This window comes from Hipposideros armiger, unplaced genomic scaffold (assembly GCF_001890085.2).
Source record: "Hipposideros armiger isolate ML-2016 unplaced genomic scaffold, ASM189008v1 scaffold_36, whole genome shotgun sequence".
NCBI lineage: Eukaryota > Metazoa > Chordata > Mammalia > Chiroptera > Hipposideridae > Hipposideros > Hipposideros armiger.
The window spans coordinates 4,393,677-4,412,335 of record NW_017731386.1 but is presented as its reverse complement, the minus strand read 5'-3'; the positions used below and the strand labels follow the sequence as shown (position 1 = coordinate 4,412,335).

General features: G+C 55.1%; 1 protein-coding gene across 32 annotated transcripts in view; it reads right to left on the bottom strand.

Moving 5' to 3' along the window:
• The window catches only part of CELF4 (CUGBP Elav-like family member 4), a 321,170-nt gene that overhangs the window by 233,832 nt on the left and 68,679 nt on the right, over window positions 1–18,659 (bottom strand). For 31 of the 32 annotated variants that reach the window (XM_019637929.1, XM_019637936.1, XM_019637942.1 and 28 more), the window contains exon 2: window positions 905–987. In XM_019637929.1, coding sequence (XP_019493474.1) covers window positions 905–987 — 83 coding nt within the window. Of the gene's footprint in view, window positions 1–904; window positions 988–1,100; window positions 1,202–18,659 lie in introns of those variants that run through there. The other variant, XM_019637952.1, reaches the window with a different exon arrangement.

Sequence of the window (18,659 nt, the reverse complement as noted above, 5' to 3'; positions counted from 1 at the left end):
GTCCATTGTATAACACAGCTTCAACACAGTATATTTATAAATTCTTTAAGTTATGCCCACAAACACTTATATCTTTCCATTTATCTTTAGATACTCCGTGAGCTGTATATCTCAGCTCTCCCCGCCCCAATCTCTGTGAACCCACAGGAGACACCGCGCAGACCCTTCTTGACCCGAGGAACACTTCTTATTTTATGGTGATGAACTCGCCTCGATAATAGCCATGGCTGATATCACACCCAGTTAGGGGGGCCATAAATAATTCTCTTCTCCCCCGCACAGAAGCTATAAACCAGGGCTGAGGCGCGATAGTTTATCAAAGACGAGGGCTGGCTCCTTAAATAAACCGGGGTGATCTCACTCGCGGCGCCGAGAGGGGATGGGGAGGTGCCCCCTCCCGCCCGGTCCCCCACCCTAGGAATAGCCCGTGTTCGACGTCGAACCGCTGGTGCTCGGCCGGCTCCGCCACCGGCGGCCCCGCGGGGCCGGCGGAGGCAACTCCAGGATCCGGGGGCCTATGGCGCCCCGCGTCCTTGCTCAGGCTGCCAGCACCGGCAGTGCGCGGGGGGAGGGGGGGGGGAAGACCCGCTCGGCAAGGGAGGAGCCCCGCTGGAGCTTTGTGGCCGTGGCCAAGTTCGCCCCTCGCCTGGGATTTCGTTGGGCCTGGACGGCGGAGTGCGGGGGGCCTCCTGGCGAGGTCTGAGCTCCGCGCCTACCGGCCCCCGCCGCCGCCGCCCGGCGCCTTGCTGCTTTGGGGGCGCGAGGGGCTGTGCGAGCTCCAGAGCGAAGGCAGGCAGCGCGCGCCCCGGCTCGTGCCCCCCCGCCGGCCGCATCGCCGCCCGGCCTCCCGAAGTCGCCCCCTGTCGGCGCGTCTGTCGCTTGCGCCTCGGCGGGCGCCACTTACCCCGGGCAGCGTCTTCTGCTCGTGCAGCGCGCTCTGGGCCTTCAGCGCTGACTCACGCTCGCAGTAGGTGAGGAAAGCGCAGCCTAGGGAAGGAAGCAAGTGCCGAGAGGGTCAGTGGGGCGCCCCCGGGCCGCCGACGCGCCCTCCCGCCGCCTCCAGTCACCAGCCCCTTCCTGCTCTTGGTCCCTCTCCCCACCTCTCTTTCTCTCCTGGACACACTACTCGAGTCTTCCTGCCTCTCCGTTTTCCTCTGTCTGCTTCTCGTCCTTCGCGTTGCTGTTCTGTTTTGCTCCCTCGGCGAAGTCTCCCCACCCTGCATCTTCCCCCCTCCACGCCCCCTCTCCCCGCGGGTCTCTTCCTGTCCCCGTGCCCCGTGCCTCAGGTGCCTCTGCCCTCTCCCTTCCAACCTCTCTCCCTCCCTTCCTCCCTTCCTCCCTCCTTCCGGGTGCTGTTTTGCCTGTTTCAGCTCCAGCCCCAATACCTCCCTTAAGGGGCATTTCCACCCCTAACCCCCAGCACCTCTAGTCATGCTTGACTATGAACTCTTGTTCTGGCCCCTTTAAGAGTGCCGCCGGATGCTTCATTAGGGATGATGGAGGGACTCTGGGCTTTCCAAATAAAGGCTCCATCTGTAAAGAGGACCCCAGGCCAGGCTGTCCTAATAAAATGAATGGGGCTGCCCATGTATCCCCTGCCCCAACCCAGTGCCACATTTGCAGTGATATTTTCACACCCCTCCCAGTCAGAGGGCTCCTTGGGCATATCCAGCCCACCAATGTGCAAGGCTGGATCAGAGGCCAACTCTTGACCTTTCATCTTGGGTGACCCTGCCCCTTGCAAATCACATCTCCTGCCATGCGTCAGTCTTCTCATGTGTGTGAACTGAGAGAGTTGACCAAGTGGTCTCCAAAGTTCAGTCCGGTTTTCCCCTTGAGATTCTGACACTGCCTCACCAGGGAATCTGGATTTCACAGAGCACTGTGCCTAACTCGAAGAGTGACTTTTTTATCACGAGCCTTTCAGGAACAGTGACAAGGCAAAGAGCATACTTGCTGATTGGAGTCTTTCTGGGAGTTCCCTCAAACTGTCCAGTGTCAGGGGCCTCTTCTTCTGCCTGCAAACATGACTGAGTGTGACTTGGGAGGCCTGCAAGGCCCAGGACCATAGGCAAAGTCCAAAAGCCAACTTTGGCCAACAGCAGGCTTGAGTCTTGTGGGGCACAGTGGCTTCAGACTTTCCAAAACCACTCATGGCCCTGGAGAAGCCGCTCTGAAGGCTGGCCACTTCCCTTGTTTCAATTTTCATTCCCTCCCTTGTTTCATTCTCTCTCCCATTATCTTATCTGACCTCCCAACCACTTGTATCCATCACCATCCCCCTTTCTTTTGCCCTCACTTAGTATGCCTCTCTCCCCATTTTTACCTCTCTTAGTCCTATCCATCTTTCAAGAATCTGATCAAGGTCCACCTCCTCCAGGCAGCCCTCCTTGACTTGTCTAGTCCATCTCAAGCCATCCTCGTTTCTTGACTGTCCACAGCTGGCTATTTGGTCATTCTTACGGCCACTTATCAACTGTTTCCTGAGTGTGCACTGTGTGTCAGGTTCTGTGCCAGGTCTGGTGGCATGGGCCAGGCCCTCTTTTCATGAGGCCTGTAGGCTGGTGGTGCCAGTCTGGTGCCAACACCAGCCCTTGTCACCAGGCTTGCTCTGGCCTCTTATTTCTCCAGTGTCCTCTGCAGTTCCTGACTCCTCCACCCTCCTCCTCTTCCATTGTAGAAATGAGTCCCGCCTCCCTTCCTCCGCTAGCTTCAGAGAGGATATTGGAAGGGAATCTTATGTGTGAGGGGGACACAGAAACGGAAGGAAGGAAGCAGGGAGAGAAAGCTGGGAGACAGAAACTCTCAGCTCCCTGTGGGCTCCCTGCCCTCCTTACCTCCAACTCCCGCTCACGGCTGGGAGGAGCGGTGAGTGCCAAGGAGTCTCTCTCCTACTCCATCTCATCCTTCCCCATCCAGACCCCGGATCACCCCTCCTCCTCCCCCTTGCCGCTCCTCCCTTCTGGTCAGAGCAGACGGTTATTGATGGAGACACATGGGGGACTAAAATGAATAGCGGTCAGAGGCCCCCGTGACGTCGTCCCTCGTGCTGCTGCCTCCCTCTCTGGGGGCCTTGTTCCTCTTGTCCCCTCGCTGGCCTTGTCCTCCGCCTGTGCCCGCCTGCAACTGGGAGGCAGCCACTGTCTAGCTGCACGCAGGCAAGCCAGCTCGGGACAAGGTCAGGGGCAGGTTTGGAGAGGGAGGAGGAGGGAGGAGAAGGAACAAGAGAAAGAGGAAAGAGAGGGAAGAGGAGGCAGAGGAGGAGAGAGGGAGGAGGTGGGAGGGAAAACGACCATATTATTTCCACGCCCAGGATAACAAGGAAAGGATTCCAGAAAGAAAAAAAAAAAGAATCTGTTGCTTTTGTCCAGCTTCCAGAAATTTCTGCCACAGTTTTTGAGAGACCTCACAGCTACATTTTGAGCCAAAGTCTTTAAGGGACCCCCAGAACCTGTGTAACCTCCCCTGACATCTCTACCCCTTGATCTCACCTCATTCCATTTTTCCCCTTGTTCACCCCCCTGGCCTTCTTCCTGTTTCTTGGCCCCACCAGGTACACTCTGTCTCAGGGCCTTTGCACTGGTTGCGCCCTCATCCCAGAATGACCCCCGCCCCTTTATCTACATGGCTCCTTCATTCCCCTCATGTTTCTGCTCGAATGTGACCTCCTCAGACGTGCCTCTACTGACTGCCTCATTTAACATACTCATCCACCCCCCAATACACGCACACTCTCTGACCCCTTGTCCTGTTTACTCTTTTTTTAGCACCCCTCGTCTCCGACATATTAATATTGTGTATTTGTTCCTTGATTGGCAGTCTCCCCATGCTCAGATGAGGTTCTGTACCTAGTTAGTCCTCAGTGCCCAGAACAGGGACAGGAGTTTATTACATATTTGTCAAGAGCATTGAATCCCAAACACCTCGGATATTTTGGAGGGGGCCAATAGGTGAGGAGAACATGGAAGTGCTGCCCTGAGGCTGCTGGGAGCTGTCCAAGGCCCCGAGGACACTGAGGTACACGGGCTTCCACAGTGGTAGGGGACAGAGGTTGCCCACGAGAGTTGGTAGGCAGCCCAGGCAGGCTGGGAGGGCACTTGTCACCAAGGCTTCCTCCAGCCCATTCTCCCAGTGCCTGCCAGTGCAGTTACTGTCACGCCCCAGCTCTCAGCCAGAGGCGATCGTCCCCTGAACAGGCTGATGTGCCGTTCCAAACAGGAAGCTGGGACCAGGGGTCACTTACTGATTCCTTTCTCTGAACCCCAGTTTCCTCATCTATAAATGGGGTCAGTCATTCCCCTCAGTGGCTTGTGGGGAGATCTAATAGCCAATGAGTATTAACAACCTCCGCAGAGCTCTCTAATTGCAGAGTACGGCGTTAAGCACAAATTCACTCTTGTGAAGAGAGAGGTCAGCGAGGCGGAGGCCCGTCTGTTCCTCTGCCAGGAGAGGCCAGCCTTACAAAGAGGCTACCTGGGCTACACCCTCTGGGCCTTCTCAAACCATCTCTTCAGCTCGCCTGATGCTGTGTCTGACAGTCTACCCGAGAGATGAGTTGTCTCACTAGGGCTCTTTAAAAAGGCAGATACGGATAAGCAGTTATTAACCGCTGACTCCGGCGTGCATGAATGGACCACATCTGCTCCTTTGCGGAGGGCAGAGCTGTGGGGGAAGGGCAGCTTGGTGGGGAAGGGATGGCTTCAGGAGGACAGTCTCCCATCACAAGGTGTTGCAGAGCATGGGGTGAAGGCCAAGGTGAGGGCTCAGGGTGGCCAGGGGGTACCCAAGCCTCACCCATTGGACACTCACTGGCCTCTCAGGTAGGGACAGTGGGTGGTGCACAGAGAACCCCCACCCTGAAAAGCTAGCTTTAACTTTCCTGTCACTCATTGCTGCTCCTGAGCTGAGGAGGGGGCTGAGGAGGGGGCTCTGAGCTGTGAGGGTGGTGCAGGGGGCCACAGCTCAGCAGTCACTAAATCTGTCAAGCTCACTCTCCTGGTGATGTGCTGAGATGTCCCCAGAGACATACCCAGTGAGGCCCCTTGGGAACTCCCAGTCTAGCTGGGGAACGGGATTCTCTCAGGGAGCAGCTGCGTACCCATACGAGACACTACGGAAGAGAAGGCTAGCGCCAGGCTCTGAACCTGGAGGTCTGAGGAGGTCTGACAAGGAAGCACCCTTTCTGGGGACTGCCCTGGTGACACAGAATTCTCTCCCTTCCTTCAGGCCCAGCAGTTCCCTTCCCTGGGCTAACCCTACAAATACACCCGTACTTACACCCACAGAGGAGCGAGCAAGGGTCCACTGTGGTTGTTTGGAATTACAAAAATGAAAACCATCTAAAGGTCCCTCAGTGCAGGGATATCTTTCTATTTCAGCTGTGGGATACTCTACAGCAGTTTAAAAGATGAAATGGTCTTTTATGTACCAACATGGAAAGACACATTGTCAGATGGGAAAAGCAGATTGTGAAATCACATATGACATGTATATATAATGGAGACATATTCCAATAGTTCCATATGCACTCAACTCTGTATTTGTACCATAGCACAAAATCTAGAAGGGTCATGCCGAGCTGAAACAGGGAGTGTGGGGGCTGGGGGGTGTCTCCCACGACTTTAACATTTCATGTTTTGTGATACACTTGGATGCAGAATGTATTTATCTATCACTTGCAAAATTAGCTTTAAAGATAAAAAAATCTTTGCTGAAAGAGGATGGAATGAAAGGGGGGAGGTGAAAATGAGTAAGCCAGACAGGATGCAGGACCTATAGCCTGCTCTGAAGAGACAAAGATCATTGGACATCAGCTTCCTGGCAAATTCTTCCTGAGGGAAATTATCATGGGTGGGTCCTGCTATGTCCTTGCCTGAAAGCCTCCTCTGAGCTCTGGGAGCTGAAACAGGTTCTCTCTTCCCAGCAAGCTATAAATGGCATTCATTTTGGTCCTGTGGCCTGGAGTCACGGAATTTGACGTTTAGGGCGTGGAATCCATGATGGCGCATAGGGCCTCCCCATCTCCGCCCTCCCATTCTCCTTGGGCCCTATCAGCTAGCTGCGTGACGCTGATGGCAGGATATGAGGGGAGAAGCTGCAGAAGTGACTCCGGAATGTCTGAGTGAGGTATGACCTCGCCCCTGAGCTCCTATCTCTTTCATCCACTGTCTTGGATGCTTCTCCCCAGCACCAGCTCATCACCTCAGTCTCCCACCCTTCAGGGTCAGCGCTTTCTTTGTCAACCCCTCCTGAATCATGGACTTGAGCAGACGAGAACTTCAGCCTGGCAGGGCAGGAATGAACTTTGGAAATCATCAGGAGTGGAAGTGGGGGCCAAGAGATGTCAGACTTAGAAAGAAGTCACACCACAGTGCTGCTATCAGCAACTGGTCACCTGGGCTGCCTGCCTGAGTCGGACCCCCACGCCCATCCCTCTGGCCTACATGGACCTGCCTCTCCGCTGCTGCTCTCGGTTCTACTGTGTGCACTGAACACTGGCCAGCACTCACATTTCATTATGCTGCCATTCAGCCTTTTCCCACTCACCATTCTTATTTGTCAGTTTCCTGTCTTGTGTCTCTGAACAGACTGTCAGCTCTGTGAGGGTGGAGACAATGACTTCTAAACGGAGAGCTGAGCTTCTAGCTCAGATGTCTGAGGGCCCAGAGACCAAGAGAACCCAGTGGGGATGGCAGAAGGAGACCCGCCCGTGACTGGGACACTGAACAGAGAGCGGGAAGCACTGGGGGCAGAGGAGTAAAGGAACAGAGGAGGAGGGTGTGGCCAGGAGAGGTTAACAGCCAGGGGGTGGCAGGCAGAGTGGGTGTTGCCAGGCTGGGGTGTAGGCACGGTGGCAGACACCCTTCTCCAGCAGGGCAGCCTGCGGAAGACGGTGCAAGGGGCATTGTTGATTCCTGAGAAGGTGGGCGGGTGCCTTCTCCCACGTGGGGGAAAAACACAGCACAGCAGAATTAATTGCACAGAGATGCAGTCATTTACAAAGCCCCTGTGAACGGGTACAAAAGGCCCTTGTCATTGTGAAGTGAAGGAAGTACAATTTCCTGCCCAACTCTGAACAGGGCTGAAGCCTGAGGTGTAATCATCGCGGAGGGTAAGGCTTCTTGTGTGTTCCCACCTCCCACCCCAGCCAGGCCTTGGCTTCCTACTAACTGAATTACAGAATTAGCCAGACGAAGGTGGCTCTAGAATGGGGAGATCTGGACTTTAATAAAACATCGGATCCTTCAGGCCAGTCACTTGGCTGGCCTGGAGGAAGTGGGAGGGAGATGGGAAGTGGGACTGGGGTGGAGGACGGGAAGGGAGCAGGAAACCCACCCACCCGCCAGAACCACAGGTCCAGGAGGGCCTCCCTGTTCAATGTGATCTCCTTAGGGGGATTCCCCCCTCCCACTCCCCGCTCCAAATCTCCAGCCCACGGACCTGTCACGGTGCCTGAAATCCCACCCTCAGTGCATCTTTCCTGAGTGGTTCTCACCCCAGGCTGCACCTGAGAATCACTTGGAGGACCCTGCAGAGAAACTGAGGCAGAATCTCTGGGGGGGATGGGTAGAGAGAGGGAACTCCTCCAGTCTCCCTGGAAAGAGGGCTACTGGTGTCCTGAGGCCATGTCTGTCCTCACATCCAGCCGCTGTCACCCATGGCCTGGGTGGACAAGGGCAGCGTCTCTGGTGCCTCGGGAGCAGAGGTCTCCTCCCTGCACGCGCGGCAGAGACAGCTGCAGAGAGTTTCTTATGTACAAGCTCTTCCTCTGGAAATGTCCTCCCACCTCTGTGCCTGCCCCAGGTTGGCACCTCTTTCAAGACCCACCTCTTGGGTCTTGCTCTTCAGTGAGGCCCTAAATACCTACTTCAGTCAGCATGGTCTCCCCTTCCGTGGATTCCTGTAAGGGCATGCCCTTGACCACTGCCCCCTTCTAACCCGCGAGCTCCTTGGGAATGGGCCCTTGGGCTCAGCAGGGCTTGGCAACAGATAGAGAATGAAACCACGCGGCCGTGCCCCTGTCTCTGCCTCTTTCCCGGTGCCCAGACGTTGGGCGGCCCTCCTGCCATCTTTCCAGGATCTGTTCCGGCCTTGCCAGTCCCCCCAGTCCTTTCCACCTGGACCTCACTCCCTCTCTCCTCCTTTCCCCCCATGAATGCTCCCTGCTGGCATCCCAACAATTCCAGCTGATTTCTCTCCCTAGGAGAGGGGCCGTGCTTGCCCGCCCACAGCACAGGGCCCAGACGTCCTCTTGTTCCTTCACCTCCAGGGAGGACACGCCAGCCTAAGAACAGCACCCTTTCCCCTGATGCTTTCATCATGCTTCCCTCCTTTGGAGCCCACATATCCTTCTAGGGGTGACTAAGCCTCCCCTCCTCCTCCAGAAAGCCTTCCCCGACTACACCAACCCCAACATCCCTGAAAACCCTCTCCCATTTGGCAGCTAGAACACACGTCGTCTTTGTCTACCTAGCATTTACGTGTGTTTGCCCACATGGATATAGTCTACTATTACATAAAAGCTGCTTACCCCACAGTCCCCTTCTCCCTCCAGTGACAGACATCATTGAATGCAGTGCTTGCTACACTGCACTCGGCCCTTGGCTGGGTGACAGTGAGCTGAAAGGCTTGGGAAGGATGGCTGGCTGCAGGGAAAGCAGGGAGTGTGGAGAGGGGCTGGGAAGTCCACCCGTAGGCTTAGGCCACAGGGGGTGGCAGGAGACATCCATCTTCCTAGAGGAGGCCCAGGGGATGATGGGGCTGCTGGCAGGAGGGGGAGATGGATGGCGCCCTCAGCCACTGATTCAAGGCTGCTGGCCAGCTCCCCTCCTCAGGACCCTCCAGTTCTGAAACCCCACCCCCGGCCAGCACCCTGCTTTCGGGCTGAGCACTGCCCCCCTGCGTCAGCTCTCATTAAACCAGAAACTCCAGAGGGAGGGCATGGCGGCCATTCAAGCGTTTCTCAGAATTAAACCCAGTTGTAGGATACGGCAAACTGGACTGGCTCACTGTGACTCTAATGTGTCTTGAACTTCTCTCCTCCCTCCTGCTCTTTGCGGCCATAAGACAGAGATGGGCACAGAGCTGGGGGTCTGGACCTCTCCAGACCTAGACTGGGAACCCCCAGGGAGCAGCCCTGTCTTTGTCTTCCTGCTGGGCACAGAGTAGGGCCCAGTCGGTAAGCAGAATGAGGGACCTCATTGGCTCTGCACCTCGGAGGATGACAGGACCAGTGGGCGGGCCTCTGCCAAGTGTCTGTCCCCGCCGCTTGCCCTTGTTTACACCCTCAGCACTGGAGAATTACATGTCTGGTGTCTGCTGCGACATCTTTATGGCTCTGTGAAAAAGGACAAAAAGTGGACACAACGTATTGATGGCCTCTCCCCTTTCTCAGCAAAGAGCACTGGGTCTGTGGCTAGGGCTGACGGGCCCATGAGGCTCAGGGTGGGGGCTGGCACAGGGAAGATGTCAGCCTTTCTAAGGCCCAGTCCATGGGGACCATCAAACCTACTACGCCGACACATGTGCTGTTCCCACAGCCAAGGAGCTGCCCCTGAGCCCCTGCTCTGGGCTGGCAGCAACTGCTGGTACCCAGGTCAGCAAGAAGTACCCCCTTTCATTTGTGCAGAGGCCTTTCACTTGCCCAAGTGCTGTCCCGCCCATGAGCTCATCATTTTTATACCTCAGAGTAGGCCAGGAAGATGTTGTCAGCATTGGACAAGGGGGAAAGCCTGTGTGAATTGCCTTGGTGGAGACACCTGAGGCCCCAGTAGGCTGGTTTGGGGCTGAGGTCCTGTCACCCCCTCCAGAGGTCCTGGGCAGTGTCCTAGGGCAGTGTTAGTGGGGTCCCTGGGCGCCCTGGGTGGGAAATGTCCTCCCTCCATACCCCACCCCATGGGGTCAGGGACTCAGGGCTGACCTCATTCTCTTCCTACAAGGACCCAGGTGGAGTCAGCCAAGGTCTCTGGGGTCTCACTGGGCCACACACACCTGACCTCCCTCTGCCCCTGGTGCCCTGTCCAATGTCAATCAAAGTCAGGCTCCTCTGCAGAGGGGTCTGTCTGAGCATCCAGACTGGATTTAAAATGCATGGGGGCATTCGTTATTCACATGAACAAGAGGCTAAGTGCGAGAGCTGAGAAACTGACCTGTGTTCCCTTCTAATTAACTTGGTCAGGGAGTTTAGATCTTCCCATTTTGAATTTTCTCAGAACAGGGTGTACCTGCCGAGAAGCCTGGCAGGACTCCGTGGGAATGGACCCCTGGCTCACTGAGCTCCACGCTGGAAGGGGCTCTCAGGGGCCCCCTCAGCCCATTGCTAAGCTGCGGGAGATGGGCAACAGGCAGGGCCTCTGAGAAAGCAAGGCCATCTCAGTCAGTCTGGGAGGGAACCCACCTCCCGCCCTCTGGTTTGCCCATCTTCATGCCTGCCCTCAGTTGCCTTTCACTCTCTGCCCATCTGGCTGGAACTGCAGAGCCTTGCTGACTGACTTCAGCCACACTGTTGATCCTGAGCTAGACATACTGGATTCCTCAGTGTTTGGGGGTGACACGATGCAGGATCTGAGCCCCCAGAGGCCCCCAGAATTTGGTGGGCTGTGTGTGGGTCTTGTGTCCACACAGGGAGCTCAGTAAACAGTTGAGTTGCATAGAATTCCCCTTGTTGGAGCTCTCCATGGTGGTGACACTGGCTACACTGAGGTGGGGGTCATTTCCCCCAGTAGGATCCCCTCCCCACGCAGGGAGATGTGTGGAGGAATCCCTCCTGGGCATGTCCCTGAAGCCCCCACCCCCACCCTGACACTGTCCCTGGCATATCCTCAGGGAAGCTCTCTGCCCTCATGATGTCCTTGAGAGTGGGAGTCAGCCTCCCTGGCTCCTTTCTCCCATGAAAGGAGAAGACATCACACCCACAAGACAGGAGACTGAAACATCTTTGTCTCTCATCTCAGTCACAGTGAACCACACGCCCCCACAGTGTGTTTCCATATCACCTCTAAGCCTTCGCTCAGTCTCCTCCACCCACTGGAATGCCTTCCCTGCTGCTGGGTCCTCTCCTGGACCCTCCTACCTTCGGAGCCCTCCCCAGCTGCCCAGCCCTCACTGACTCTCCTTCCAACCAGTCCTTCCACATCCAAGTGTTTGAACCATGTAAATGAGTGCTTGGTTGAGCAGAGTTTGCTGTTGTTTTCATAGGTGGGACCCATTGTCTCCCCAACTAGACCACAGCCCATGAGGCCATGCCTCCTTCTCACATCCCAGACTGAGCCCCAGGAGGGGAGCCTCACAAGAGCAGTTGAGCTGCTCAGCCTCAGGAGGGGAGGGCATGCGTCCCCCTTTGATTGCACAGAGGCACCCAGGACCTGCCGGGTGAGGTGAATTAATCTTGCCTCTCTCCTCTGGCTCCTAACAGGCCCTAATTCACTTAAAGAAAAAAAATAAATAAATAAAAATAAAAGCACACCAACCAAGAAATTCCAACCTCAGCATCCAAGACAGGTTATTTTGAAAAGACCAATAGCCAGGAGCCCCATATTACAGGATCAATGTTTGGAAAATGTGATTTTCTTTTTAAAAGCAGAAGAACAATCTCACACAGTCCTGGCAGGCCGCGGTCTAGCTGTTGTAGACAGTGTCTTTCCCTCATGATCTTGGCCACTTAAGCCACTGTTCTGGCTGGGTATTGGGCTTCACCCAACATCAATAAGATAGGTTCAATCACAGGCATTTAGCAATATTTAACCTGAGGGCTGAGGCAAAGAAGTAGTCAGGAAATGGGACTGGGACGCTAGCCTTGGGGAGTTAATCCTTGGAGCGCTTCCAAGCCTAGCCAAGGTATCAGGTATCATTCACATTTTAGGAGGGGTAGGGGCTCTGGCTTTTGTTTTAGAGTCAGCTGGCCCCAATCCTAGGAAGCTCCACAGCCACTCACAGTCACCCTTCATTCATAGCAGCTCTTCAGAGTGCCCAAGGTGGGCAAGAGGCAGTTGGCAAATGGGGAGGGTGACCTATGGGGGTGGAGGGGGGTGGGGGGAACAAAGCCTGTGTTTAGCTTGATTTCTTCTCTTCCCAGGGACCCACCCACATGCCTACAGAGCCCATCAAGAAAGAAGATTGAACTAATTCTTTGACGGGTACACAAGACTCAAATTGTGTGACTGGGATGGGAAAGAATACCTATGGATGGAGCAAAAGGTGCTTCATTCATTCGTTCATTAATTCATTCCACAACCATGTATTGAGCCCTCCATTTGCCAGATGATGAAAGACATACCCCACTGCTTTAAAGTAGAACCTAGATAAACACACTTGCAAGGCCAGGTGATATGCACGCAACAAGCATACCTACCAAGTGGAAGCTTGTTCCGGGCTCATCGGTGGCACAAATGATAACAGCAAACACTAACTGATATTTGGTTATATGTTGGGCATTGTTCTGAGTGCTTTGCATGTATTGAATCACTTAATACAATAACTATAAAATAGTACTATTACAGGCTATAAAATAGTACTTTTACAGATGAGGAAATTGAGGCACTCAAAGATGAAAGACTTGCCCAAGGTCTTGTGGCCAGGTCCATGCTACAGCTGGGCTGTGAGTCCAGGCAGGCTGCCTGCAGAGTCCATGGCCTTAACCATGGGCTCTGCCACCTCAAGGAAGAGGATTCTCAACTCTGCCTCCGGGGTGTGCGAGGGGTAAGGGGATGGAGGGCATCAATGCAGGGCCACCTGAGTGAGTTTTCAACCCAGAGTGGCCTCAATGGAAGGACATGCTGGGGAAAGGGCTCTACATGTGCAAAGACAAAGAGGTGTGGGCTATAGGGTGAGTTTGGGGCCCCTAGAGTGGTTCAGAAGGCTGGAGCCCGTGCCAGCGCTGAGCACTGTCCCATCCTCATTAGAGCTCTGCTAGACACCTCCTTAAACACCTGTCTTTGGCTTTCTCCCTTGCCTGTTCTTCCTTTCTTTTTCCTCTCCTTTCATTCCCCCATTTTCTCCCTTCATTCCTTCCCTTTTTTCTTCTTTCTTTTTTCCCTCCCTCTCTCTCCTTCTCTCTCTCTCCCCCTCCCTGTCTCCCTCCCTCCTCTTTTCTTTCTTTTTTTTTGTCTCAGGGCTGGAACCCTATATTCTCTCTTGTCTACCTATTTAAGCTCCACCCTGACTGCTCCAGGATACACTGTTTTTTCCATCCCTAAATGACAGTCACATCGGACCCCCTGGTTTCAGTCCCCAGCCAGCTGGCACCTCTGGGAAAGCCATTTAATCCTGTGGCCTGATTGTTACCATCAGCAGAGTGTGTGGAGTCCTGGGAAAGGCCTGCCACCTCGGAGGGAGGTGGGCCTGCTTCTGCCCTGTTCTGGAAGCCTCCGGGTAGGTTGGGTCGTTTGTGTAGCCCTCAGGTTCCTTACCTGGGAAGTGGGGATAAGGACATTTACCTGATGAGGTCATGGGCATCCAGTAGGGTGCCTGGCACATAATTAATGGGAGGGTTACTGTTGCTACTGTTGTCAGTAGCAGCAGTTGTGATATGACGCGAAAGGTTCCCTAGAGGGTGAAAAATAGCTTTGGCATTTATGCTATCTGGTGTTGTCTGCTTCCCTTGCATGGGGCCTGCACATTCACTTGATTACACCCCCCCACCCTCAACCATACATACCCACATGGACCGGGACCCGGTGTGTATTTCCTGTTGCAGCACAGGCCAGCACACTGGAAGCTCAGAGAACTGGTGGTTTGCATTGAGAGTCTAAGATGCAAGTATGTTTTGTTTTACCTCAGGTATCTAATATGCTAATGACAGGAGGCAGTAATGAGCTGGCAGGGACCTGAGTGACAAAGAGCTGACTTCATACCTCCTTAAAGACGCACCTCTGTATCAATCGTTCCTTTTGTGAGAGGAATTGTCAAGACCTGGAGATGTGGGCTGAGAAGGAAGGTCGGGGAGATGGAAAGCTGGGGGTGTCTCACTCCAGAGCAGTGCAGGCCCCTGGCAGCCCTGTGATGGGACAGCCTGGGAGGGATGGGAAGCCCCTGCAAGGGTGGGGAGGGAATGCACGTGGACGGAACACTCTCACCCATGTCGCTCGCTGACTTCTAGAGAGGACCCAGTGAGCTCCAGAACTGCAGGGCCAGCCCTATCTGCCCGGGATCCGTGTATGCCCTGCTCCTGACATAGGGCCTGGTGTGGTGACAGGAAGCACAGATGAGGTATGGACACTTTGGTCATTAGAATGCCCACTGAAGGCAGTCTCTTGACAGGTCAACCATAGCTTAGAACAAGTCAGTGGGTCTCTCTGGACCTCAGTTTCCTTGTCTGTAAAATGGGTTTCATAGCCCTGCCTATGAGTCTATGTCCCCAACACCCAGCACAGTCCTGGCACAAAGTGGGTCCTAGCACACATTCGCCCGTGAGTGGGTGAGTGGCAGGACGGGGGGACGGCAAGGAAATGTATACTCTTCTTTTACAGCGAAGGAAGGGGAAGTGTCTGCAGGTCAAGGTGAAGAGATCATCCCAAGAGCACAGAGCTGGTCAGTGGGAGAATCAGAGCTGAGGTCCACTGCCTGGCTTCCTGGGTTGAGTGAGGAGAACGAGTCTCTGAGAGGGCTGGGGAGCCAAGTGCAGCCCGAGGAGGAGAGAGCACGCAGATGTTAGGTGGTCAGCATGGAGGGCCCCAGATGAACCGTGTAGGAAGCAGACTGAGTCAACAGATGGAGGTGTGTCTCCAAGGCTTTGCACCAAATGGAAGGGAACAGGAAGAACAGACTCACTTGAGCAGGTGGGGGCCGAGTCCAGCCAGTGTCCCTGCCTCTGCCTGAGAGGATGGTGGGCAGTGGCCAGGGCTGGCGATGGGGGAGAGGGAGGCATGGGACTGAAATGCTCACATGTTTTAGAGGCGTGTGTGGTTCTAGTCTCTGTTCTCACTGTCCTTGACAGGGTTTGGGGGTGGGAAGGAGTGGGCTGAGAGGGGGCTTTGTGGGGACCCAGGGCCAGGGCTCAGTGAGCTGTGCCAGGTAGAGCCAACCTGAGGCCTGTTGTTATCACCTCCATGATGGGTCTCTCTCGAGCAGCTGGCTGTGTCTCGGTATTTGTATCCTCAGGCTTTATTCTTTCTCTCGGCTTCCTAGACATTTCCTTTAAACCTTTTCTTTGTCTTGGCTGAGCTGACTCTATTCCATGGGCACAGTCAGTCAGGAAGGCCAGCTGGGGGAGCTGAGGCCCGGAAGGGGAGAGCTGAGGGGTGGGGTGGGTAGAAGGTATGGCCGCTGGCCCTCTCCCCTGGCATTTCCACCCCTAGGCAGCTGTGGTCCTCATCTGGGGCTGAGCACAGAGGCCTCTTCACTGACCTCTAAGGTCAGTTCTGTACTTCACAGAGAGGTACCACACTCTGTGAAGTACAGAACTGACCTTAGAGGTCCCCAGTGGTAAGTACGAGAGAGGCCAGGCTAGCTGTGAGCAGAGGGTCCAGGACTAGAGTGACAGGGAGGCAGACAGAAGGAGACCCTAGGTGCAAAGGCCCCATAGCACGGAGGTGTGAAAAGATACTGGGCTGGAAGCTGCAGCTTGGATCAGAGACCAGGATAGAGCCCTTCGGGCAAACCCCTGACTTTCTGGGGACCCCGGCTTCCTTGTCTGTAAAATCCCGACCTGAGTAGCAGACTGGCGTTGGCAAAATCCCCAGGAATAAAAATGGGAAGGAAGATTCAGAGCGCTGGATTCTGATCCTGCTTCTGCTCGGTCCTCCTTCAGCCTGAAGGAGGGGCACGGTACAGCCCCTCTACCCCTGGTGGGTCTCTGAGGCACGCTGCCCTCAGTTCTTTCACTAAGTGTCCAGGGATTGCCTGCTCTGTGCCCAGATCTGGCCTGGGGAGAGAAGAGAGGAACGGATGGGAAAAGAGATAGGACAATGAACCTCAGGGGCACCGAGCCTGGCTCAGAGAGGCTCTTTGGACGGGAGGCCTGGGGAAACAGGGACAGAATGGGTGATGTGGGCCCTTATGGTGGCAGGGAGTGTCCCCTGGGGTCTTGACAGAGGGGAGGAGAAGAAAGACGCAGAGGTGGTCATTCCTAGGGGTTGGAGTGAGCTTGCTCTGTGTGGGACCCACAAGTGTGGCCTGGGCAGACAGTGTGCTCTCTAGAAACGCACTCCAGCGTTGGCTAGCTCGGAGCTAGCCCACCTCCCTCTCTCTCTCTCCCCGTCTCCTTTCCTTTCCTCCCTCACCAAGTGTCTGTTCTGGAAGAAGGGGAGGAGATGCACGGGGGTGCAGCGGGAAGCAGGCTGCCTCTTCTCTCACGACCAGTCCCCCATGAACCTCTAGCCACCGTGCTGCCTGTTTCCATCTGAGGGTCTATATATAGCGATCGCGAGGCACACTCTGGAATTGAATTCGATGTAGCCCTCTGGACTCGAGCTAACTTTTGGGGAGTAGTTTTCTTGGGAGCCTGCCAGTCCAATTCCTCCCTCATGAACACTAATTACTGCACAGACCTTCTCCATGAAATCGGTGCTGAAGCCATTTCCATCCAGGCGGCTCTCCAAGAAGAAATTTTTCTACTGGGAACCGACAGCCGCAAATAAACCTACCATCTACTTAGCAACAGAGAGCAAGGGAGGTGGGAGGAGGTGGGGGGGGGGCGCGCAGAGAATAGGAAGGCGGGAGGGGGCTAGGAGAGGGTTCCACTTCTTTTCTTCCTTCTGTTCTTTATTTTTGCAGAAAGGGTGTAATCAGCGCTGGAGGGAAAGGTGGCACAGGGTGTCTGGTAAGGTAGTGCAGTGGCCCAGAGAAGGGGCCAGGCCACCCACAAAGCTAGTACCTGTTCTTGGCTGCTTGAAGTTGGCCAGGGTCCCCATTGCACTGCTGGGCACTGCTGGGCAGCAGAGGCAGCCCCGTGGCCTCTCCTCTTCCCCCACTCGAGCGTCCTTCACACTCCTGTGGGCCCATGCCTAGCTGGTTTGGTCTCCCCTCACCGAGGATGGCCTTTTTCTACCTTTCTGCCTGCGAATTCTCACGCGTCATCAGCCAGCACCTCCTGACCTCTCTAGGTAGCACCAATCCTTCCATTCTGAAATCCGGAGCACTGTGCCCGGTACCCAGCCATGGGGGCTGCTCTATCCCCTTGTCTCCTTGGAGTCGGCTCATCAGTTGCCAAGGAAGGGGCGAGTACTTGAGGGAATGGGGTCTCACAGCACCAAGTCCTGGAGGGTGCCTCACCACGCACCTGCGAGGTAGATGCGATGCCGTCTCCTCCATTTCGCTGAGGACAAGCTTGAGCTCAGAGGGGTCAGGTAAGACGCTCCTGCCCACTCACTACCTAGGAAGAGGCAGGGCTGGGGTTTAAATACATGGGTCTGTGTCCAAAAGCTCAGACCCTGGGGTCTCCCTCCTGGCTCCCCTGGGATGGTTCTGGGCAGTGCCTGCTTCTGCCCAGCTCTGCCTCAAAAGTTAGCCCAGGACTGGGCGTTCAGCCCCCATTCTAGGAGTGCTTGCATCCAAAGGGCAGGAGAATTTGCCCCGAGGTTTCTCAAGGCCCAGGGCAGGCCCAACAAGTGCTTCTGACCACTGGACATTGTCCAGGTCCGGGCACTCCAGCCAACAGAGCCCTCAGAGTCTGCTGGCGGTCATGACCTGCTGTAAGAACCTTGCCCAGTCAGCGGAAGCACTGCTCCCTCCCTTAGCAGAGCCCCCTCTGCATCCTGTGCCTAGCTGTGTGCCCAGGGACACCCCACGCCAGGACTCCAGCCCACAAGTGACCTCTCCCAGGTACCTCAACGTACGTTTTCTGCCCCATGCCCCCAGGATGGGGCGTGCTTCTAAAGTTATTAAAAGGGATCTAGTGCCACCTCTGCCACCAAGATTTGTGAGTCCCTTCACTTCTCTGGGTCTTAGTTTCTCCATCCATCAAATGTTCACCAGCCCCATTACCTGGGTGTGTGGTGTGAGTGTCAAAGGAGATGGCGACAGAAAGGACAGAGCTGCTTGGATATCAGCTTTCTCTGTTGAGGCTCCTGTTCTGGGCACCCTATTTCTTGCTCACCCCAGACTCTCCTGCACCACCCCCACCCAGGGTGGATGAGTGAGGCCAGAGGTCAGCATCCCTCTCTAGTGAGAAGCAGCCAGACTCAGGGAGGGCTCGCACCAAGGCTGGAAGAATGGTAAGGGGAGACGAGTCCCTGGAAGAGCCCTCTCTTAAGAGAGAAATCAAGAAAATGCGTTTCTGCTCAGGTTCAAGCATCCTTCTTGCTTTGGGTGCCTGTGGCCTTATTCCTGGGGAGGGGAGTGGCATTGGATGAGCTCATCTCTGCAGCCCCTTCCATTTTAAGAGGTGCAGGGCTGTGGGCAAGAATGAGACTGGCACGCTGCTTGGCTCTGTTACCTTTTAGCTGGGCGGCTTGGGGCAGATTTCTTAGCCACTTTCTCCCTGTTTCCTCACCTGTAAAACAGGAGACTAACAGCACTTACCTAGCTGGGCTACTGGGGGTTAAATGAGAACATAGATGCCAGGTGCTCAAACAGTGCCTGAGTAAGTAAGTGCCCCCTCGTTCAGCATCAGCTCTTAGTAAGTAGGTAATACTAGTCATCCTTAGCACGATGAATCACTTCCTGTGTGCCAGGGACTTCACTGAGCACTTTGTACATATTGTCTCACTTAGTTCATTGGTTCT